This window comes from Ambystoma mexicanum, chromosome 8 (genome assembly GCF_040938575.1).
Source record: "Ambystoma mexicanum isolate Mex_15411 chromosome 8, UKY_AmexF1_1, whole genome shotgun sequence".
Taxonomy (NCBI): domain Eukaryota; kingdom Metazoa; phylum Chordata; class Amphibia; order Caudata; family Ambystomatidae; genus Ambystoma; species Ambystoma mexicanum.
In genome coordinates, this window is record NC_090929.1 from 1,663,633,659 (window position 1) to 1,663,657,743 (window position 24,085).

The 24,085-nt window shown below is 46.5% G+C and overlaps 1 protein-coding gene across 4 annotated transcripts in view; it reads left to right on the forward strand.

Moving 5' to 3' along the window:
- The first annotated feature begins 3,234 nt into the window (after nt 1-3,234).
- Nucleotides 3,235-24,085, forward strand: part of INPP5F (inositol polyphosphate-5-phosphatase F) — a 2,244,937-nt gene continuing 2,224,086 nt past the window's right edge. For 3 of the 4 annotated variants that reach the window (XR_011268751.1, XM_069611942.1, XM_069611943.1), the window contains exons 1-2: nt 3,235-3,496; nt 5,347-5,528. Coding sequence is in view for 3 of the 4 variants with exons in the window: in XM_069611942.1 (XP_069468043.1) it covers nt 5,432-5,528 (97 nt within the window). In the remaining variant the exon portion in view is untranslated. The remainder of the gene's footprint in view (nt 3,497-5,346; nt 5,529-24,085) is intronic. The other variant, XM_069611945.1, reaches the window with a different exon arrangement.

A 24,085-nucleotide genomic window follows, 5' to 3' on the forward strand; every position in this document is an offset into this window, starting at 1 on the left:
ATAATTGCCTGCTCTACTGCTCCTTATAGCCAACTGTTAACTGGCTAACCATGTCCTCACACTTTGTTACCCGTTTGTTAATTGCTATGCTTGCGACTGCAATGTCATGACCTAGGTGCCTAGCTGTTGCTCCTATGCCATTGGAGTAATTATTGACTGACTATTAATAATATTATTGTCTAGATGCCTTTGCCTTACACATTGATGCCTAATTATGCAAAGTCACCAGCTGAATGATAGGTATCCCCACTTGTATGCTGCTCTTTTTGCGATAGCCTATTTAACACTGCCTAGGTATCTCCATGAACAATATTATACCCTGATATCACTAATTGGGTAAGATGTTAATCTTAGCATTATTATTCTGTAACATGACTGCCACCACTTATCTTGGCACCAGGAGCCAAGTATTTGCAATACAGTCCACATTTGCACCACTCTCTGACCACAATCAGCCCATATTGACCAAGATAGTAACTAACAATGCCCTTAGTGCATTAGAGACAGAAACTCACGCTTCTCTACCTTGTACCACAACTAATAGAAACACTAAACTCTGTGCTAGATTAACTAAACTATATGAACCATTGAGAAGATCCCTTCCACCTACTAATCTGAAAACGAATTCTAAGTCTAGTCTGAAACCTAGCCACTCTAAACAGACGCCGCCTTTGGACACTTCCAACATAATTGTCCCCCAATGTGATGACATTAATATAGCCAAACCCATCTTAGTCAAAGCAGCTAGTGAGACCCTCCCCCTTAAAGGAGCGCTTCTCAATGCAAGATCGCTCGTCGCCCACACCACTGACATAGCTGATTTCATCTCAGAAGGTAACCTAGATTTCCTTACACTCACGGAAACATAGCTTCACAACGCAGCAGGTCCCTCACTTAAGTTAGCTATCCCAGATCGGTACACAATAGTTAGACAAGACCGCAATGGTGCCCGTGGAGAGGGCATTGCCATTATTTCTAAAACATGTCTCTCTCTAAGACTAGCCCCTACCCACATCTCACCATCATGTGAAATTCTCTCAGCTAAACTCCAAATAAATAACTCACAAACTCTCACTATTCAGTTAATATGTAGACCGCCTGGTCCTCTTGGTACCTTTGAGGAGGATCTGTATAACTTACTCATGAGCAATCTCAAACCGTCCTCACAATGACTCCTATTAGGAGACTTTAACATAGGATTTAATGACCAAATGGACAAAAATGCCTCCAACATAGTCAACTTAATCAGTTCAATAGGACTCACTCAAAAAGTTAATAAACCAACCCATCAAAAAGGCAGAATACTGGATTGGATAGCGGACTACAACTGTTCAGTCACTATCTCATCTATCATGCCTCTTTCATGGTCAGACCATTCACTGGTGTCCTACCTATGCACCACAAAAACCTACTCCACTAGCTCTACCATTAGTGCCACCCTACCTCACCAGAAATAAAAAAAGTATCGCAGCGGAGAAAGTAATCCCTGTGATACTCCCTACCCTGAACGCACTGTCTGAAAATCTTGATCCCAGCATCTTAGTGCATGAATATAATAAGATTATGCCCACCACACTGGATAAAATCGCCCCTCTTAAACCAAGATCCAGCAAACCAATTGCCCACTTAAATAAATGGTTTACGCCTCAACTTAAAGACCTTCGCATCCTGAAGAGAAAGAGCAAAACTAATTGGAGACTCTGCCCTACTAACGAGAACAAAGCCAAATTAGTCTCACTCTCCTCGCATTATAAGAAAGAAATCAGTCGGGCCAAACGTGACTCCTATGATGAATGATCACCAAATACAACTCTAGCATGAAAGAACTCTTCTCCATTCTAAAAGAACTAGAGTCCCCAATAGCTATACCTGATATCTGTACTGAAGATAAATCTTGGTGTACAGACATCCAACAGGCGCTAGCTAACAAAATCAACATGCTCCAAAACAAAATACAGCAAAAAAAGAACCACTGGGGCAGTCCAGCACCGAAATGCTAGGCAATTCTCCTCTGAACAAGAGTACCAACAGAAACCCCAGACACGTGTTTCGGTCTGGTTGGACCTCATCAGTAGGGTGGACCTGTGCCTCTCTAAAAGTAGTGAGCAAGGGGTCCACGTCTAGATTCCCCTAGTAACTTAAAGTGAGACCCAAAGTTATTTAAATGTGCAAATTACCAAGGGGGGTCCTGGGAGTCCCTCTGCCAGACATTAGTCCTGGTTACGGGAGACTTACCCAGAGTCTTCAGCTCACTAACTTTCACAGAGAAGAAATATCCCAAACATATCAGTCTTTGTCCTGCCCTGGGGCAGTCCAGCACCGAAATGCTAGGCAATGCTCCTCTGAACAAGAGTATCAACAGCAACCTCAGACATGATGCTGGACTGCCCTTGGGCAGGACAAAGACTGATATGTTGTGGAAATGTCTCTTGTGTGAAAAGATGGTGAGCTAAAGACTCTGGTTGAGACTCAAACCTGGGATATAGGCCGGTAGAGAAAAACTCCCAGAACCCCCTTGCTTGTGCATATTAAAATTCAAATACCATATCATACATTAAATTGATCATGTTATATTATTTCAAACCGTGAAGTCCAGTTACTAAGGTACAGATAAAATAAAATACACCGTTTGTACGAATTTAGCCTTAATAATATCCCAAAAAGAAAGCACTCCTAACACCAAAGAAATCAGGAGGAGATGGTGAAGGGAGTAGGAGCAGAGGAGGGGAATTGAAGAGAGGAAAAGAGTGGGCGGTGGTGAATTACGGATGAGGTGGTGCCAAGGTGAGGAGCAGAGTTGTTGAGGATAAGAAACATGAAGGAGATGACAAATGGAGCCTGTGGAATGAAAAGAGTTTTTATTAAGATGAAATAGTAATTTTACAAGGTCAGAGTCAATGCAAACAAGTGATTGAACTGGCACATGTTGCCCTCAAAACTTGCAACACGGAGCCGTGCCGTGCTGTGCAGGAAAGTGCCGGCGCCCGGTGACGTCATCAGCAGAATGGGGGCGCGGCCCTGGCCTGCTCTGAGGTACACTGGAAAGTGCCGGCACCCGGTGACGTCAGCGGTAGAATGTGGGCGTGGCCTTGGGCTCTGAGCGGCCCCGCTGTGAGGTACACTGGAAAGTGCCGGCGCCCGGTGACGTCATCGGCAGAATGTGGGCGCGGCCTCGGCCTCTGACAGCCGGTTGTTGTAGTGGTGACGGCCGAGGTCACGTGCTCGGCAGGGGCTGGAAGCGCTCGAAGCGCCGGAGTCCACCTAGTGCTGCTGCGAGAGGTAGCAGTGGCAGCCACGGCAGAGCGGAGGGGGATCCTGCCAGGGGGGCAGCGGAGAGCCAGCCAGGAAGGCGCGAGAGCCCGGAAGAGGGAGCTGCGCCGCGCGCTCACAACAACAGACGCACCGGCGCGAGGCGAGGCGCGCCAGCAACGGACAACGGCGGCGGTGGCGCGAGCCGTCAACGGTCAGCTGCTGCGCGAGCCGCAGCCCGAGAGAGGTGCGCGAGCCCTGGCGGGCGCCACTGCTGCTAGGCGATGGGAGCGGCTCGCGCGTTCCCTAAGGGGGCGGGGCCCGACAGTGGCACTTGAACCTCCACGCTGCCCTCTCCCAGCACTCTTTCCCCATTCACACTGCTGGCCCTGAGCCCCCTGGACCCCTCCACCCTCTGTACCTGCGCCCCTAAGGGCCAGTGCTCCCGCTGCCCCCTTCATATGCCCAGGGCTTGCCATCTCCTGTGCCCTTAGCCGCGCGTGCTCCTTGTCCTGTGTGCCCTCCTCTGCCTGCCTTCTCCCACCAGCTGCTCAAGAAGACCTGTGCACTGGAGCTCCAGGTGCCCATTGTGTGCTGCCCACATCTAACCCTGCCACTTTGGTCCCTTACACTGCACTATTCCCTGTACCCCATCACTGCCAGAGCCAGCCAGTCCCTGTGCCCTTCATTAGCAGAGCTCCAACTATACCCTGTACCGCTGCTTCCAAAGGCTTCCCATCCCCATAACCTTCCACGTATCCTTAATTCCCCCCCGAGCCTCCCTGCACTGCCCAGAGATCACCTGCCCCCTGCACCCCTCAGCTGAGTGACCCTGCTTGCAGCTACCCTCTCATGCCCTAGGGTCCATTATTGGTGCATGCCCCGAGTGTTCTCTTCCAGTCCACGGAGCCTTCAGTGGGCCCTGCCTACAGTGTTGCTTTCATCCCCATTATCCCTCGGTGGACCCCAGCACGCACCCCTCTCCTTGCATCTCAGTGTCGGATCCCCATCTCTCTGCGCTGCCTGCCCAGCAGTCTCCTCTGTACCTGCAGTCGCCAGCCACAGCTGGCCCATGTGCTATATCCCCCAGCTCTTCCTAGTTCCATCAGCACCCACTGGCCACTGCCTGGACCTCCCATCCTCCATAATTGTCAGCTGTCTCTCTCCTGCCCTCCCCATCCTCTGTGCCTTCCGGCATTCTCTGCTTCGAGCAGTCTCAGCCAGAACTCTACAATTCCCTCTGCGTCTAATTTTGTCTACAAGCAGCCACCCCACTCCTAGGCACCCCTCTTTTCCTTATGCATTTTGCTCTTTCCTCCACAGTTATTTTTACACCCTGTGGTGCACCGGATCTAGGTTTTATCCCCCCACATTAATGTCGATTTTGTTTCCCCACTTAACCCATCTCTACTTTGATTGTTGGTTGGCATCTATATGTTTATCTCAGTTTCTCTTATAATCTCCCCAGCCTCTCCTTCTGGTTACGTTCTCTCAGTGCTTACACCAGTCTCTATGTTCTGTAAAAGGTAATTTTGAAGTGCCATCATTGTCTCCCATTCCATCAGTTCCCTCCTCATCTGAATTTCTTCGTCTTTTGGGTTCACCTAATTGTTTCTACTCGACTCGCTTTGTTTTGATTTCACCTAATCTCTCCCTTTGGCCCAGATCTTCTTGGGATGACCTCATTCTCCTCTTTCACTCTAGAGGCCATCTTATTCCTTCCTTTAACTGGTTCCTCCTTGGTTTTCCATATTTTCTTCCTTTTGGCGCTTTGCCAATTGCCACACATTGACTCAGGTCTTCATGCCCCCCTTTGTTTCAGCTTCTCTTGGTCACACCTGAATCTCTTACTGTGATTGTTCGCCCTTTTACTCAGTTCCCTCTGGTCACCCCTCAATCTCGCCCTTGGTTTCACTTTTTCCTGTGATCTGGCTCCTTTTCTGGTAGTGTTCCTTTGGTTCTCAGCTGGGTATTTCACCAAGTATGGATCTATGGATGGTTTGCGCTTGTGTCTGTCTCAATGTTCTCCCTTGGTTGAATTCATACCCTCCTTGACTCTCCTGGGTTACATCAGAACTGTGCTTTGTTTTCTGTTAGGTGCTGCCCCCCAGCCCTCCATTATCTGATGAAGTGACTGCCTGCCCTGCGCCCTTCTCTCACTCTGGGCTTTGGACTGTGAACCATGGAGCTCTTCCAGGCCAAGGACCACTACATCCTGCAGCACGGGGATCGGGCGCTCTGGTGCAGCCGGAAGAACGGGGCCTTTGAGGCCAGGCCTGGTGAGTTTCTTGCCATGCACCAGGGACGGGTACTGCAAATGTCCATTTTCAAAAGTGGCACCACCCTGTTTACAAGATGTGCGATTGTGTAACAAGAAGTAGCTTTTGAGGCATGTGGCGTCCCACTGGATATTTTCAGCTGTTGACATCGATGTCCAAAGAATGCAACCGTTCACTTGGGCAATCGTTCCATATGAAGTGCTGGACTTTTTTGGACTGGAATGATATGAATTAAGAGTTTTGCAGGGAATAAGGCTGTCTTGCAACAAGTGAAATGAATAGTTGTTTGAACTGGTTCTTCTTTGAGAGGCGGATTCTTCTAGTGGTTTTAGCTTTGTATTAACTTTTCTTGTATTCTTTGCTGCTTTTTTGTGAGGTGTATTTTCTAATTCCAGTAAGTGGCATTGATATATATTTTTTAATGTTTTTAAATTTGATTTTGTGTTATGGTTTAGTGAAACCTTTCGCAATTTATGAAATACACAACAATTAATAAGACATATTTGTTCCATAAAATAGACGTTTTTCCATTAAAGAAAAACAGAAAATGTGTGCTTTCCACTGCTCAATATACACCCACTTTCTCCTCACAGCCTTAGGTGACTCTCTCCATTTTAAGACGTGGCCTAGCATTTTCTCTGCCCCTTTCCCTATGCAGTGGCACTGGCTGCACTTTTGCAGAACGCACCCTTCCCTGTCCGGCTCTCCCTCCTCCATCGTGTTTTAGGATGGCTGGATTCCCGAGCTCTTAATGCTCACCCTAAGCAAAGCAAGACGGGGCCAGGCTCTTATCAGATTGCCACCCCCACACTCATGGCAGGAGACGCATGTACCATTCCATGTGCAGTTTAGATGTTATTCTTTCACTCCACTGCAGCTCAGAGGTGAGACATTTTCTGTGTACAATTAATGGGCGAATGCAGTGCGAGCATGTATGCAAATGGCTGGATTGTGGAGATGGGCAGAACCTCTACTTTGGCCCACAGAGACCTTTGTCCGGATAAAGTACCAATTCTGCCCCAGATTTTTGTATGCATGTAGTACATGTCAATGTAATTATAAAATATCATCACTGCAATGCATAAAGTGAAAAATTTGCCGTTTATAATGTTATACCATATCTCCTCCTGTGAGATATGGCTAACACTGCTTTTTTCAAAAATAAGCTGCACGCTTTGGAAAGAACAGTTCATTATCAAGTGTTCTAAGCTTTCACAATAAGGACCTGATTCATGGAAGTGTTTTACAATGGCGCAATGCTATAGGAAAACGTTCTGTGAATCGGGCCCTAAATCGTGTCTTCATAAAATGTGCACTTACTCTCCAAGCATGAAGTTTTGTTTCTTGAGCTGCTAATCTTATAATTAGGGACAAGGTTCATTTGTAGTCTCAAAATGTAGATTTCCAACCTCTGTTGGGGGATTTCCACAAGGAAAGAGGCATGTTTCCCAATGCTTTCTCTCTGACAAGTTAATCCATGCATCTTATGTTGATCCAGTCCATCTGGGTCAGTGTTTTTTTTTTTGTAATTTTTTTCGTTTTTTTTTTTTTTAACTCTTCATGGGAAATCCGCCAACTATTCTTCGCTTGTTTCCAGCCTTTGTAATATTGATAGAGCTTTGTTCCGCCATTTGTTAAATACAGAACACAACTGTTCTTTTCATTCAAATAATTTGATAAAGGGTATGCAAATTAGACTCCTTGTGATAAAGAAGTTGGGCTTGTGATAAAGAAGTTGGGTGTGCCCATTAATTTTGGGTTTTTAACCTAATTTGTAGCATGCTGCTTGAATTGTTACTCCTGTAGACATATTTAAGTTGTGTCTCCCCATATTTAGTATCGTTTTTTTTTTTATTTCCTCATTTGAGAAGATAGGATTTGAGATTTAGTATACAGATCTTTCAGGGCTAGCTTCGAGTTGGTGTTTTGTACAATAGTGACACCCAGGTATTTCCAACTTTCAACCAATATAATCGGTTCCTGGATAATGTGCCAGTTAAATCTAACTTTTTTCTTTTTCCTTTTTGATCCTCCCTGGAGTAAACGCAAGTATTTTTGTTTTAGCAGAATGAATTGTTCCCTCATTATTAGATATGCTTTTAGATATGGATGTAAAAGTGTTTTGTAACCCTGTAGGGGTTTTGTCTAGTACTACCACATCTTCTGCGCAGACCAGATGTCGAATGGGAAATGGTCCTAATTTAGGTGGATAAGAATTATGAGCGTGTAATGCACTTACCAAATCCGGTATGCATACATTAAAAATGGTCGGCGTGAGTATGCAGTCCTGGCACAACCCTCTGTTGTTTGTAAACGTATCCTTATTTGGTTACACGTCTTAATATCGTAATCCGTTTTAGTGAATGCACATATATCAAATATTTTATAACCAAAACCTTTATAGTGAATGCATTTTTTTTAGGGGGCTCTCCCCTCCCCAATAACCACCGTTCACCACACCTAAAAATCCACCCCAAAATGCATTCACTGTAAAGGTTTTCATTATAAAAATATTCGCGATAAGTGCATTCACTATAACGGATTCGATATAAACACTACATACCTCCTTGTTTCGGTGTCTACGTGTATCTGTATCAACATTTTCACAATAGACAGAGAGCAACCAAGAGATAGAAGGTTGTCCCACAATTTCTGTGTTTTACTCTGTCAGAGGCCTATGATAGATTGATAAAGGCCAAGAATATTATTTGTTTGACAAGGCGTGCCTGTTGTTGCTAAAGGGAACACATTTGTTCAAGGAGGTGCCCATCCTTGGTCTAGCCTGATCGATACAAATCCCCAATTTGTTCCCATTTATTCAAATTACCTAGCATGAGCACATTTTGTTTTGTCAGTCATTACATCCAATAGCAATTGGTCTATAGTTGATTCGAAGTTCTCTGTATCCCTTCTTAAAAATAGGGACAATAATCAAACCTTTCCTGGATTTGGGAAACAAGTACTATGATAATATAGAAGTTTCAAATGGATCTTTACACCGTATAGTAAGATCCTCCTTGATAACTTTGATCGGAATCCTGTCTGGGCCCGGGGCACGAGATGCCTTGGCCCTTTTTCACAATTTGTAGAATCCGCTCTTCATCAAACAACAGCGGACACTCGGCTAGATTTCTGGAAATCTGAATGTATTTCGTGAAAGAAGATAAGAAAAGATTTCAAAAATGTGTCTTCCATGTCTTCTCTGAATTTAGATTAGTTGGAGATTCCTTTTGGAAAGTGTCAAATTTGTTAATTATTTGCCAAATGTTTTGAATTCTGTACGAATTTGGAGCTATTAACATAAATTCTACATATTGATATAGTGTAATTTAGCCAATTATTGTTTGAGGGATTGCTGTGTCATTCTGGATTCCTGAGTATTATTTTTCCAGAGTTTTTTTCTTTTTTTTAAATTGTGGTTTGCTTTATAAAAACATTTTTAGAAATGCCATTATGCAATACTCCATCTGCAATTCAATATTGTTGTCTCGGGTAATGTTTTAATTCCCTTTTTTCTTTTCAGGTACTCCTTTATCAAAATGATGGATTTTGTTGGATTGGGAGGAAAAAGATCTACTATTATCTTTTATAAATGCTGGAAAGCATAATTGAAACTTTTGTGTGAAGTGGGATGTTAGGGAGAATTTCAATTTTGGTGCTTAATTCCTCCCACCTTAGAGAACCCGACTCTTTTGCTGGACTTATGATTTTTTAAATTTAACCCTGGAGTAAGTGAGACCTTTTTCTCACTCTCCTGTGTTTTCACTGTTTTTGGAGTCTGACAAAGTCCATAGGCATGTACTTTGTGTATGGTGACACACAGCACCTTCAGTGCAGTGTCACAGAGAAATCCTTTAGATGTCTCATAAGGTTTAAATACCTTTTCTTGTGTTCCAAGAATACCAAAGTGAAATTGACTTTACTTGACCTTTTCTCTTTGTAGATCCAGCACACACCATCTTATGTGGAGTGCGAGGGAGTTACTAGCCCCTTTTCCTACCTACTCTTCTTCAAAGGTACTGTTTAGACTTGGGGTACTTACCCCTGTGTCTTTTTCAGCCATGCTGGTCTCAGTTGAGACCTGCATTGGCTTTCCTAAGAGTTGATTCCAACTCTGCTTTTCACAAGTCTAACAGCTTGTAACCCTTCAAGTGATTTTTACAAAACTCTCTACCTTTGTGGAAGACTTTTATTATCTAAGAAGTGACTCTGTTCCATAGACTATGCTCCAATTGACTTTGGCTGTCCTGGCTCCCTGCAGACTCTTCTAGTCCATTGACTTTGATATTTCTGTCCCTCATAGGTGGTAACTTGTTTTTAGTGTTACTGCTGGGAAAGGCTTGTCTAGACTTCATTGGAAGATTTAAGTATACACGCATGCCCTGAGAACATGTTTAACCTTTTTTTACTTCCTTTTTAACCTTTCATTTATGCAATCTCGGAATATGCAAGTATAACTAGTGAAATATAAAAGTCATTGCTGTCCTTGTGAATGAAGTCCCCTCCGGGTGTAGGAAGTGTAAAAAGCATCTCTAAAGAGTATCCACTAAACTTATGCTGATTCTGGAAAAGTATATTTGATTGTTAAATATCTTGCACTTTTTAAAGAACGCTTATTTAAAAATTGATGACAAATAAATAACTATTGAAGGCGAGCTTCCCCCAGATAGCACGATCCTCCCCACAATGAGAGACAATAATGCACTCTCCCAAGATGGGAATAAGGCTAAGACAAAGTGTGGGTGAGTTTAAATGGGAGTTTATCAATCAGAATAGGGCATGCAAAGGACTCTGCAAACTCCGAGAGCGCTCTGTCTGACAATAGCAAAGACATGCGTATATAATTACAAAAAGCGTCATGAGAACCTACATGCTATAGGGGGCACAAGTTCGTTGGGATTGGATGGCGACGACTAACTATAGGTGCTGCTGAGATGTAGTTTGCCATGGTCGGTGGACGTCACTGGTTACCCTCGTGGGCTGGGCTGGGCCGGTCAGGTCAGCTGGGCTCATCCGGACGGTGTTGTTGTGCCAGCCGTGACCAGTGCCAGTGATGAACGTCTTTCCTGACTTTCTGCCCTAAGGCCACGCACACCGCATTCATTCAATACCGCAATATTATTTTCTCCGATAAATCTTCCAATAGGTTATTCTACAGGTTAATGCAACACAGGAGGAATGCACCTAGAGTAGGGTCTTTTGGTGATACATCAATACATGGTTACCATCGCCCTGTTGACCGGGTATCATAGGTTGCAAGGTTGGGTCTCAGGGCATGGGACGGGCTGTCCGAGTTATCATGTCTCGTTAGAAGTCATTATGAATGTGTTCCTGTAGTGTTGCTATAATATTGGCTGTCCTAATTTTACAGGAGCCATTAACCTAAGGTGAGCCGGTGGGTCGTGGAGCCTAAGAAAGGGCACCTTTGGATCTGTGTTTTAAGGCCGGGGTTTACTGCTGGGTTGTAAATAATTCAGGTGGCAGGCCGTGGCCTTGGGTGCTGCGGGGGGAATGTGAATGTTTGAACCGGCTCCAGCCGAATTGGGGGAGGTGGAGCAGAGCAGCACAGGCCTCTGCTTTTTCATCTGGCAGGCTTCAATGGGAGGAAGGGGGAATGGCCTTGCATATGCTTGCAAAGCTATTTTCCTCGTGTGTTGCAGATTTAAGTGGAAGAGACATAAACATTCACATAATATACAATACTCATTGAGTCTTTTCAAAGCTTATGTTTTGACATTGTTAGTACCTTTCACATGGCCATTTCAAATGCGTTACCTATACGCTAAGTATTTAACAACCACAACATTTTGTTACATTTTTATACATGTGCGGTAAGCGAGGTAGTAGTAAGGTTGGTGGAGCACGCAGGAACAACCCGCTAATAAGACTGACGGCAGTGACGCATAGTGAGCTTGGACGTACATATGGTGCATTTTCGTGCACCACTTACATGAGCTCCCAATAGGGTTGTATTTTTCTTCCTTTGCACTGTAGCAGCATTAGTTCAGTTATGGCATGGGACCTTGGGGTGCAGTCTTCTCGGCGAAACACATATGAAAACCCCCGGGACACTTTTACTATTTGCGCATAGCTATGGGGATGTGGGTACTTCATCCCGAATGTCATATAAGCACACATTCTGCCATCTTCATGGAGGTTACAGGTCTTTAGTCAGAAAAGTCACGGAGAGAAAAGTTTCATCACAGGTGGTTTGCTCATTAGTATTTGGGGACTCTGCTTTTGTCAGGGGACCATTTTACAGTTCTTTTCCACCCCGGCCCTGCTGGCCGGGTCATACTGGGAACAGCGATACACTGCGGAAGGTGAAATGTTACAGTGTTTTTTTTTTTATAAAGTATTTTATTGTTATTAACATAGTACAATGGTCATAATAACAAAGCAACAAGCAAACAAAAACAACTTCAGACTGTCATAGTCGTTCACAATCAGAAAAGGTACCCTGAGCATCAACAGTTGAGCGATCATCTCATCACATGCAATAATGTATAGTATGGTACAAGCACAAAACAAAACCCCCAGTGCACATTCCCCCGCCTGTACATGGGACACTCAGGCCACACCTTCCTCCCACCTGTCCCATATTTTCGACGCTTTGTTGGGACAGCCTCGCGCCGAGTAAATCCTACGCTCCATCATAGCGCATATGTCCATATCCAATTTCCATTGTTCCAGCGTTGGGGAGTCAGGGGCACCCCATTTCTGCGCGATATTGCGCTTAACCAGCCCCATCGCCGTGTGTAGGAGCAATCTTTCCCACTTATTAGCTTCTATCTCATCGGGCACGCCCAGAAGCAAAGCCCTTGGGTCCAGTGGTATGGTGCGAGTCAGAACTCGGGAGAGTTCCCTACAGCATGCGTTCCAAAAAGTTTGTATCTGGGGACACAGCCACAAAATGTGAATAAAGGTCCCCTCCCCATCCCCACACCGCAAACAGTTTGGGTCAGAAGCCCGTTTCCAGCCATATAGACGTGTCCTAGGGTAATAAACCCGGTGTAGTATTTTCAACTGCACTAATCGAAGCCTAGAGGAAATGGCGATTTCCCGGGGATGCATAAGGACTTGTATCCAATCCTCAGGATCTATCACCCCCACATCTACTTCCCATTTTGCCTTTAGTTCATTCAATTCGGGGGTAGCAAAGGAGGATATAGCATTGTAAAGGATGGAAGTGCATTTGGTAGGGATATGCGCCGGAAGGATGTTACGCTCTATGGGGGTATAGTCCGGTAACTGCGTATCTGCTGTCAGGTAGGGTCTCAAAGCATGGGCGAGGCGAATGTAGTGGTAATGTTCCGTATTCGGAATCTGGAATCGCAATTGTAGGTCATCAAATGAGGCCAAACACCCCTGTGTAAGCATGTCCCCAATCCTGGCAATCCCCGCATTCACCCACCTAGGCCACGGCTCCAACTTCTGGGTCTCAGCTAGGTTGTTGTTCCGCCAGAGGGGTTGTGCTCTAGTAGCTTTATTTTCCCACCCAATGAATCGGTGTGCCTGTCTCCACACTGTGATCATATGCGTAGTGGTTGTGGGCGGAGAGGTTCTCGAAAGGGGCTGATAGAGGAGAAGCAGCGGGTCAGTGTTGCGCATAGTGGCTATCTCAGCCCGTATATGGGGCAGGTCTCGGTCCCCGTGGAGAAGGTCATTAACCACCACCAGTTGTGATGCCCAGTAATACGTTTGAAGGCGGGGAACTCCTATTCCTCCCTCCCAAATAGATCTTTGAAGTGTAGTTAACGCAATTCGTGACTGGCCTCCCCCCCATATGAGGTCTCTGAGAAGTGTCTCCACCTGGTGGAACTCCGAGTCGGGGACTTTAAGTGGGGCATTTTGAAGGACATAGAGGAATCTAGGAAGGGTCATCATTTTAAAAAGTGCCGCTCTTCCCATAAGTGTCAGGGGGAGGAGTTTCCAGTGCCGGACATCAACAATAAAGCGGTCTGTGATTGGTCGGAGATTGTTCCTTATATAGCTTGTTAAATCCCCGGATATCCATATTCCCAGGTAACGAAACCCCTGTCGTTCCACCCGGTACGGGCAGTCCTGGGGGATTGCCTGTTCCCCACCCTTCACCGGAAAGAGGACTGATTTCCCCCAGTTGATTCTGAGTCCGCTGAGTTCCCCAAAGCGGACTAACATTTGCGTTACAATGGCAGAGGATGTTAGTGGGTCACCCAGGTACACCAGGAGGTCATCCGCATACAGGGATGTACGATCCTCGTGTCCCTCCGGCCATCTGAATCCTCTCCAGGCGGTGTTTTGGCGAAGCCAAAGAGCTAATGGCTCGATAGCAAGGGCGAACAAAAGAGGGGACAAAGGGCATCCCTGTCGCGTACCACGGCCCAGGGGGAAGGACCCAGAGGACCAGCCATTCACTCTCACTTCCGCCTTGATGTTAACATAAAGTAGCTGCACCCAGCCTAAATAGGCCTCTCCGAACCCCATGCGGCGCATTATTTCCCAAAGGTAGTCCCATCGAATGGAATCGAACGCCTTTTCAAAATCGATTGCCAACAAGGCCAAGGGTTCGTTTATAATCGGGGATCTCTCCAATGCTAAATGGAGGCGGCGCAGATTCATCCGAGTCGATTTGGCAGGCATAAAACCACACTGATCCGGATGGATCAAGAAGGATGTGACTAACTGCAACCGATTCGCTAATAGCTTAGCAAGGACCTTAGCTTCCCCGTTAATCAGCGATATAGGTCTATAAGAAGCACAATCATGTGGAGGTTTGCCAGGCTTGGGAATGACCACAATGGTGGCCTTGCAAAGATCTGGTGGGAGGGTACCCTGTTCCCGGGCAGCAAGAAACATCCTATGTAGAGGACCGGCCATTTTGTCTACTCCTAGCTTCTGCCAAGTTTCAACTGGGAATCCGTTCGGGCCCGGTGCCTTTCCCGACTGGAGCTGAGACAGTGCCTCTGCAATCTCAGCCTCTGATAAAGCAGAGTCCAGCTGGTCCCTCTGTTGCCCCGAAAGGATCGGCAGCGTCACCTCATCTAGGAGGCAGGGGTTTAGCGGTGAGGTCGGAGCCTGATACAAATCTGCGTAAAACTCTGTGAAGGCCTCGGCAATCCCAGAGTCCGAATGTTGGATGTCGCCCTGTGCCGTGACAATTTCCCGGACATGGCGCTGCCCCTCGTCTCTCCTCTGCAACCAAGCGAGCAGTTTACCCGACTTATCCCCAAGTTCATACACCCTCGCCCTAGCCTGCCAATGGGCCTGCTTGGCGTCATCCATCGTTCTGTTACGGAGGCACTCCTGGGCGCGCTGGAGGGATCGGTGGGTCTCAGGCGTAGGATCGGATATATGCTCAATCTCCCTGTCTCTCACTTCCTCTTCGGCCTTTAATATTTCCCGGAACCGGATGTTTCTTTTATGTGTCGTCCAAGAAAGGATTTCACCCCTTAGCACTGTTTTATAGGCCTCCCATAATATCACGGGGCTGTCCACCGACTTCTCGTTAATTTCGAAATATTCACCAGAAACTTCCTCGAGGCGATCTATCAGTTCCGGGGACCCCAGATAATAATTGTTAAGTCTCCACGTTCTAGGGGGAAGGGGACCCTGCATACGCAATTCAACTAAGAGGGGGGAGTGGTCCGAAATGCCCCGGGGGAGTAAATCTGCGGACATTGCCCTATGGAGGTCGGTATGTGGCAAGAAGAAGTAGTCCAGTCTGGACATGGAGCCGTGAGCGCCGGAATGGAAGGAGTACTCCCTATCAGTCGGGTGTAACTCTCTCCATACATCTCGGAGCCCAAGGGCCGATGCAAAACTGGCCAATCTAGTCGAGGTGTCAGGGTTGCGATTTCGGAGATGGGAACGGTCAAAGTTATCATTCATGGTATCATTAAAATCACCCCCCAGAATGAACGTATCAGGATGGTGTTTCCCTATAAGGGTAGTAAGATCGTCCAGTAATTCCTGTCCCAACCCGGGTGGGGAATAAATTGCGGCAATGGCCATCGTCTGACCCCAGATGGTCCCCATGACGAACACGTATCGACCCCTTGGGTCGCGCTCAACCAATTGCTGAGTAAATGGAATGCGCTTGTGTATCAGGATGAGGGTGCCCCTGGAGCCCATTGTGTACCCCGCCTGAAGGGCAAGGTGGTAATTAGTCCTCTGAAAAAAGGCACAGTGTGATCCGGCCAGGTGGGTTTCTGTCAAAAGGGCCACATCAGGGGAGTGTCTATTTAGAAATTGCCTAAGCAGGCGCCGTTTAATCCCGGACCCCATCCCATTCACGTTCCAGGTGAGGAACTTCAGGGATTTGGTGTGGCGCATGGGTGTCCCGTGAGTCTGTGCACAGGATATCTATCACACATGATGGGGGTCTGTACGATTGTAGCAATCAGTGAGAGATGGTGAAGTGGTAACTTCGACCAAAGACAGTGGTTCGTGTCCGTTATAAACATATGACAGTCTTGAAGTAACAAACAAACTTCCAAACATTCCCAACTTACCCCCACCCTATACTCCACCCCAACACGAAGTACCTGTCGCCCAAACATAGCTGGACCTTCAACTTTAAGGTAGCAGCTCAAAAACCCAGACCCTAGAGCCGGGTCTAGATAAACAAGAAAGAGGGGGGGGGAAAAGGGAGAAGGAGAAGGAGAAGGAAAGGAGGAAGTTCGGCTAGGGGGGGGGGGTTTTCAGAGGCTCCTCCAGAGTCCCCTCCCATGCGCCAGTGTCAACATCTTCCATGGTGGACTACTCATGCGTCCGGCTTAAGAATACAAACAAAGAAAGAATACTTCAAAGCGCCATTACTAGGCCAGAGGGGCGACAGTCCGGTCAATGTCCTCGCTGATCTGCATCGGGGTCCAGGACCCCCTGTTCATTCCTCTCCGGGTTTCCTCTCGGGGAGGCGTGCCTGGGCCTCGGTCTTCCTCTCGGCCTCCTCGGTCTCGCAGTCCAATCACCTTCTATATGGGCCTCCGCCCATTTCCATGCCTCCTGCGGGTCGCTGAAATGAACCGTGGTTCCACCATGATATATCTTCAGTTGGGCCGGGAAGAGCAGGCCATATTTCACATTTAGTTGGGCCAGCTGTCTCTTGAGTGGCTCAAACGATTGTCGTGCCCGCTGCACTTCTCGGGTGTAGTCCGGGAAAAAGGCGATTCGGGAGCCGTTATGGGTAATCGAGCCTTGTGCCCGCGACAGTTGCAGGAGGGCATCCCTATCTCGGTAGTTGAGTAAGCGGGCGATGATAGTACGTGGCGGGGCACCCGGGGGTGGTCTACCCGCCGGCATTCTGTGAGCCCTCTCCACTGAGAAGAACTTTGAAAAGGATGTGGCCTCGAAGATGTCTACAAGCCACTGCTCCAAGAACAGCTCCATACACTGTCCCTCCTCCCCTTCTGGCAGACCCAGGATACGGACATTATTGCGACGGGATCGCCCCTCTCCATCCTCCACTCTTGATTCAAGGGTCTTAAGGCGGTTTAAGGCCTGGGACAGTTGGCGGTTAATCCCGCCTATATTGTCTTCCACTTCAGAAATACGTTGTTCCGCCTCTCCCGTTCTGGAGGTTAGTTTCTGTAGATCGTGGCGTAGGAAGGAGACGTCTGCCGCCATGCTATCTATTTTGGTCTCCATGGAGGATCGGGAATTAGCAATGGCCGCCATTACATCATGGAGAGAAAGAGGGCCCTCCCCATTGGGGGAGTTCGGTCGCGTTGCTGGGGCCGCCGGGGCCGGGGTGGTGGCGACGGCAAATTGGTCCATGCTGCTCTGTGTGGAGGGTTTCTTCTGCCTTTCTTTCCCCATAGTTCCGGGGAGGCGTGGGGCGTCCGGCACGGCAGGTCGAACAGTGCTAATTACGCCCTTATGGATCTACTCCGGTGTACCGTGTCGCAGCCCCGCAACAGGCCAGGTGGAAGGCCTCGGGGTCCTCCAAACACCTTCCAACACGCAGGTTCCACGAATCCACCGTCTGTATGGAGCAGGGGGGGGGGGAGAGTTAATCCCACCTACCTCTAGCTCTGTCGGGCCAGGCCGCTGCCGTCCTCCACCACTCGGGGCTGGGTCGAAACAGCCCAAGAGCAGGAGCCGTTTGTCCGGGCGACCTCCGGTTGTAAGAAAAGTCAGTGTCCACTGCGTGTGCCGCACCACACCAGGCCGCTTCAAGCCCCAATCAGACAGGAGGTGGTCTGCCCTCAAGCTCCGGCGGCCATCTTGGTTTCGCAGTTCGGGGCCCCCGGCCTTCAGTAAATTGCAGATTATGGCCCTCCAAACGGGCAGACCACAGCCCGGATTTCCGCCGGTCGTAGCCCCCAGCTTCACGGGCACAATCGTGGCGTTGATGTCGCTCGATGTCCCCAGGAATCAGGATAAAGGTACAGGATTGTGTCGGCGCTTACGGGAGCTCACTCAGCTCACGTCCGCATCGCTCGCGCGCTAGCCACGCCCCCCGAAATGTTACAGTGTTGGTATCTAACACTAGCTCATGTCCGTCGGCTCGTGGGAACGGGCTCTCAGCGAATCCGCCAGAGAGCTGCGGCCGCAGGGATAAGTGAAACTCTCCAAGGGTGGGGGCCGCGCTGTGGTGTACAGGGCTCAAACCATCTTTATTTCACAAAATGGTTTCCAGGGCCTAGCTAAATACAGCATGTTTGGTCAATGTTTCAGCCAGTGGCCCACCCACCACCTGGGCCCTGGTGGCAGGGGGAACCCCTGACGAGCCATGGACTTCACAGGGGGGAGAGGATGCAGGGGAGGGGGTCTCTTGGACCAATCCTCCCATACACTATGTATAATTGAAACCTTGAGTGTAAGTCTTACTTGGTTACTAGTATTTGCAAATTTAATTGCTACAGCTCTACGGCTCACATTTATCCCTCTTGAGATAGGCCTGGCTGCTCAGTCACACTATCAACTTGTGTAGTACAGACCTATACCAAAAGGTGGGTTACCTAATGCCAAGCAGATAAGTGTTGTGTAGTCTCACACAGTGTTCCTACAGCAATTCTTACCTAACATGGGGCACTTCCTGTTTTTTCGTAGAGTCTCTGTTTAAGAATGCTGCTGTTGTATTGTTAAATGTTGTCCCCATCCTGGGAGCCCAGGAAAGTATTTTCTTCTGGTTATTGACCTCGAGAATTGTATAGTTATTATGCACATTATTTTGTATCAATTTAAATTAATAGCTGCATGGATCATTGAGTGGTCGCTCTGTTTAGAAAGTAGAATCTCAAATGTTATATAGTTGTTATAAAACTGTCTAGAAACAAACATATAGGTCCTGATTCCCAGAAGTGTTTTGCAATGGTGCAATCCCATTGGAAAACGCTCTGTCAATCAGGCCCATAATCTATTGTTGAGGAGCTTAGTCCTCTGAACCAAGCAGGTTGAAAGGGAATATCCTCATGGCCCCATAATTGCATACAATTCAATATTTTTGGCCGTCTAAGTTTTGCGTTCCTTTTTATTTGTGGTGAATCGGAAATATTAGGATTGGATACGAAATCTGCATTACAATCTCGCATCAACAAAATATAACCACACAGTGACATACACCAAGAATCAGAAATTTGAGCTAGCCCTTAAACAAGCTAAGATCTGTAAATCATAGGGGGGTTTCTATAAATATTAATAAGGAGTAGGTTGAAAAGGCTCTCCGTGTTCAGCTCTCTCCAAGATGTTTTAACCTCCAGGATCTCTGTGGTTTTAGACTCCCAGACAGAACATGAGGAATGCATTGTGTTGCGAACAGCTATCAAGAAGCCCCCAAACGGTCGGCCTTACTACCTTTTTAGAAGCGGGTTGGTCAGAAACTTAAAACCCATCCAAGTAGGGCTTGGCTTGCAACCACGTTTCCTGAAGAAAGAATATATCACATCCTATTTAAAAAAAAAAATGTGAATGAGTGTTAAAACGATGGGAATGCTATCTAGCGTTCCGTGAAATCAATTAAATTGTGTGGCAAGCCAAAGCATAATTTTCTCATTGGGTCCTGGGGTGGGGGCAAAATGCCAGTAGTGTTATGGAGAGCTGCAGTTATCAGTGACAGTTTCTCTGAAGGGTGGATTTTTGGGACATTGTCCTCTACGTATGTTATTTGTCTCTTACTAGCAGAATGTGAATGTCACCACCCCTCCCATCCCCCAATTTTAGAATTACCCAGAACAACCGTGGACCTCTGGTTCAGATGTTTGCAGAAATGTGATTTTCAAAGTTGCAAATGTCATAGCCAAAGATATGAAAAGAGTGAGCCTCTTCTAGCAGAAGAGCAGTGGTTGGTCTTGAATATAAAAGCAATGCGACTAAATCCCGTCTGGTCAACATAATGAATTCCACTTGCTTTGTGTCTGCGGATGAGATTGTGCGTAAATGTGGGATTTCATGTAGCAGGTGCAAAACGGTCTGCCTGTTTAGAGGCTTCTGGTTTTCTGAATGAAAAATATTCCAAGCAGACCGATGTCGGGGTATTGTAATTTAGATTTGTTGGCAAATGCTTCTTTCTTTTGAGGTGATTCTGAGAGCCTATTAGTCGCGTTTTGATTTACAATGCAAGCTCCTTTTTTCTTTTCTAGAGTGGAAAATGTAGATGTTACATCATCACTCTAAAGGTCTTTCCTTGTTCTCCAAATGCTTCTTTTGAAATGGTTCTAGGAGCCTGATAGTTGTGCTTTGATTTTCAGTACAATCTCTTCTTCTAGAGGGGAACATTTAGATGTTGCGTCATTGATCTAGAGGTCTCTTTCCTCGATCTCCTTCTGATCAGCCAGTTGAGAAAAAAGGCTAATTTGAGAGTTGATTGTTGGCTTGTGTAAGAACCCATTCTCCTCTTGTAGGGGCAAGTTTGTGGCCTGTCTGTTGTTCTCCAATGGGAGTGAGAGGGGGTAATGCACCTGCATTTGGAGCTTCCTTGTATGAATGGGTACTCGGGTTTAGAGAGTCTGAGCTCAGCTCTGTTTGTTCCCCAGTTGGATTTAGGTAGTGTGTTATAGTGGATATAGAAGATAGTTTGTGGCCCGAAATTTGCAGACACACCTTTTTAGTAATAGACTCACATTTGTACATGGAGTTTTGGCTTGGATCTTATTGTCTTCTTAGCAGACGCAATGTTATCAGGAGAATGATCAGATGTGAGGATAAGGATTGCCTTAAATTGCTGAGGAATTTGCGCAAGCTTATTTTTTTGTACTAGGACGCTCTTGGGGGGGCGGGGGGGTCAGGAGGATTGGGCTAAGGAAATTTTGGCTATTTTTGCCTTCACAACATAACTTTCTCTGATTCCTTGTTAAGTGTGCCCTCTGGACATATCTTCACAGAAGTTGACGAGAGATGTTTAGACTATCATCAAGTTGGGTTGATGGAATGTTTGCATCTTCTACACTAAAATCGGCACTTCAGGGATCGCTGTGATAATCCATTTTGGTGCTTTTGCACAGTTGTAACCTTCTAAAAATACAATTTTGGCATTGGAAGAAGTTAAATATTTATTTCCTGTTTAAACTCCCTGTATATATTTTCATACAGTTTAACAGAAGAGTTCAGTAAGAAATTTAGAGCAAGGAGATCTGACTGTCCCAGGGATGTTTGCTGTCTCACAGGTTCAATGAGCGGGTGTGAATGAGTCTGCGGGGGAAGACAGCTCATAGATGATTCTCGAAGGGCCAAACGATCTGCTAAAGTTGCGTTTGCCATAGTTCAACAAATTTGGTGAGTCCGAAATATCAACCTCTCTCCTGGCAGCAGAGTCCTATGTTCTAGAGGGAGGGTCGGTGGTAAAATCAGCCGAACATCTCAGAAACTGCGTTGACGATGTAACAGGCTCCAAAGTCATGTGTGCAAGATTAGTCCGCAGCGTTGCACCGACCTGGCTCTGTTCCTGCAGTGTGATGGATGTATGCAGCAGCTCCACCATGGAAATATCTTCTGTAAGCAATTTCAACATGGTTGCGTCGCCGACATTGTGCAAGAAGTCGGTGGGGTGGCTTTTTTCCCCCATCTTTCTTTGGTTGTTTGGAAGATCAGATATACTCTGCTGCTGCTACAATTGCATAAGACGAGTTTGAACATTTAGGGTTTAGAATTGGCAAACGCAGCAGTGGGGGCAACAGAGGGAAAATTCCCCTCCTTTTTCTGCTTCTCGGCCCATACATTTCTACAGGCAGAGGAACAAGGGGAAGACCATAAACGTGCTGACGAGTTACTCATGTTGAGATGTGATGTTCCATGGTTCCTCTGGTGAAACAAGTTTGTCGCTGAATACCCTTTGCAGCATTACCCAGACTGCACTTGCGCTGCAGCTAGATTTGTATAGCTGGTGCAGCCAAAAACAATGTCGGAGCACACCTGGATCCTCCAGACAGAGGATTCAAACAGGTAACCTGATCCGCTAAAACCGCACTTGCGCTGCACTCCGCTAGGCTACTATCGTTCTTCCTGCAGAATTTACCCCTCCAGGAGCTCCCAGGTCTGCCTGTTTGTCTTGGTCAATGATTTATATTGAGTGAAATCTTACCAGCGAGCAAGACTCGAGGCTATTTTCAGTGTGTGAAATTGATTTGTGAATGCCCTTCTATAGATGGATTTCCATTGTCCGCAGCGACTGATTTCATGAGTCTGCAGGGTTCGAAAAATGCTGTGCGCTATTTGGCTCCTGCTTCTAGCCTCGTAGAGTCTGGTTAGCTTGAAGCTAGCAGCTACTACTGGTTCCCCAGTACAACTGGTACCTTACAAACATGCACATCTCGCACTAGATTTGGGTATTTAATGACAAAGAATTAGGACACCATTTACAGATAATGGATCATACATAAAAGTTAATGTTGGCATCTCCTGTGTAACTTAGATTTGCGGTGCGTTGTGCATTGGCTCCTGGCTCATTGGCAGTAGCTAGGTTTAGCTCCCGCTCATCGAATCTTAATTTCGAACCCGGAGTCTGACTGATTTCAGCTCTGTGTTACTGGGGCCCTGCTTTCTCCAAGACGATGCTCATCGGTGAGCTTTTAATGATGGCACATTTAATTTCCTCTTTCACTGAGTTGGCCAGTTGGCTGGAGGACTTGTTAAAAGTGAGTTTGGATCAGTATGGGGGAATGCTAGTGAGTTTTGAGTTTTGTTCGAGAATGAGTGAGTCATTTATGGAGGTATGGTTGGCAGCCCCTTTTGACTAATGCCTATGACCACCACGTTCTCCCTGACTGTGGCCTTAAAATGAAAGCCAAGACTGCTGTTACATTGAAGACCAGCTTACATTTTCAGAGGGCACCCGTGGGTTGAGAAAGAACCTTTCAACATTAGACCTGGAGTTGCTGCTCAAATGCCCTCATCCCACTTACCTAGACCCTGGCCTTTACCAACCTTGAAAACTGTTTAGGGCTGTGGTTGTTTACAAATGCAGATTAGATTGCCAATGCACTGCCAACGGTCCTGTCTGTCCAGATGTTTCCCAAGGAGTTCACATCCTATTTTAGGAGCACAAGCCTTCCCTAGACTGTGACCTGTATGTGTAATACCCTACGACCTGCACTCTGGCACTTGCCAAGTTTCCAGCTTGCGAGGCTCCTTTTTTCACCAAGTTCCACCCTTGCGAGGCTCCTTTTTTCACCAAGTTCCACCGTTAAGGATGAGTGTGTATTTGTATTTTTATTTAGAAATCATTTTTTGTATGTTCTTTGATGTAAAGTGGTATATGGATAGCCCAGCGGCATGGGATGTGACCATGGCATGAACAAACAAGGTTTCTGGGTATGGATGATGCTGCCCGGTGGGCAGGAGTAATTTCTGAACTTTAATTGGGCCCTAATTCTCATTATATCTTGACAGTAATCGGGGGTCGAAATTGGGATTTGTTGACCAAGAGCAAAAAGCAGCTCTTGGGTATCGGGTATCACCCATTAGGCAGAAGCTACCTTTGGGGAAGGCAGCCTATAGCGTGCAGCAATTGTAACATGTGCGCAAGAAGCAACCTTTTTCTTGGCAATTTGCATTTTTATAAAATATGCTTTAAATGTCTTAGGCGTGTCCGTTATTCTCCTATAAACACATTCCCAAAACGACACAGTTAATATCAAATAGCTATGTGTGTTTGGCACCACTTGCCTGAGGAGTGTAGCTTCTGGTCACTGTTGGTTGCAAGCTAACCAGGCTCCCCTGGAATATAACATGGAGCTAAATAGCTCCCAGCAATTTCGAACCCTGCATTAGTTCTTGCATTGAATACAATGCTTGCTATTAGAGAAGGTTGGTCTTTTGACACCTGTTTGGTTACTGCTGACTAAATAGGTTCTAAGTCACCTAATCTGTTGCTCCTTAACGTTTGAATGTGTATCTTGCAACCTGCATATATTTATTTCCCCCCTAGTTCTTGTCTAGACCAGGGGTCTGCAATCTTTGGCAGATGTTTTGGACTACAATTCACATGATATCTGGCTATTGACTATGCTGGTTGGGGATTATGGGAGTTATAGTCCAAAACATATGCAGCGGAAAAGGTTGAAGACCCCTGGTCTAGACTATTGATGTTATGCAGACTTGTCCATTGCTCTTCCTTGATTGTTCAGGTGTGAAATTAA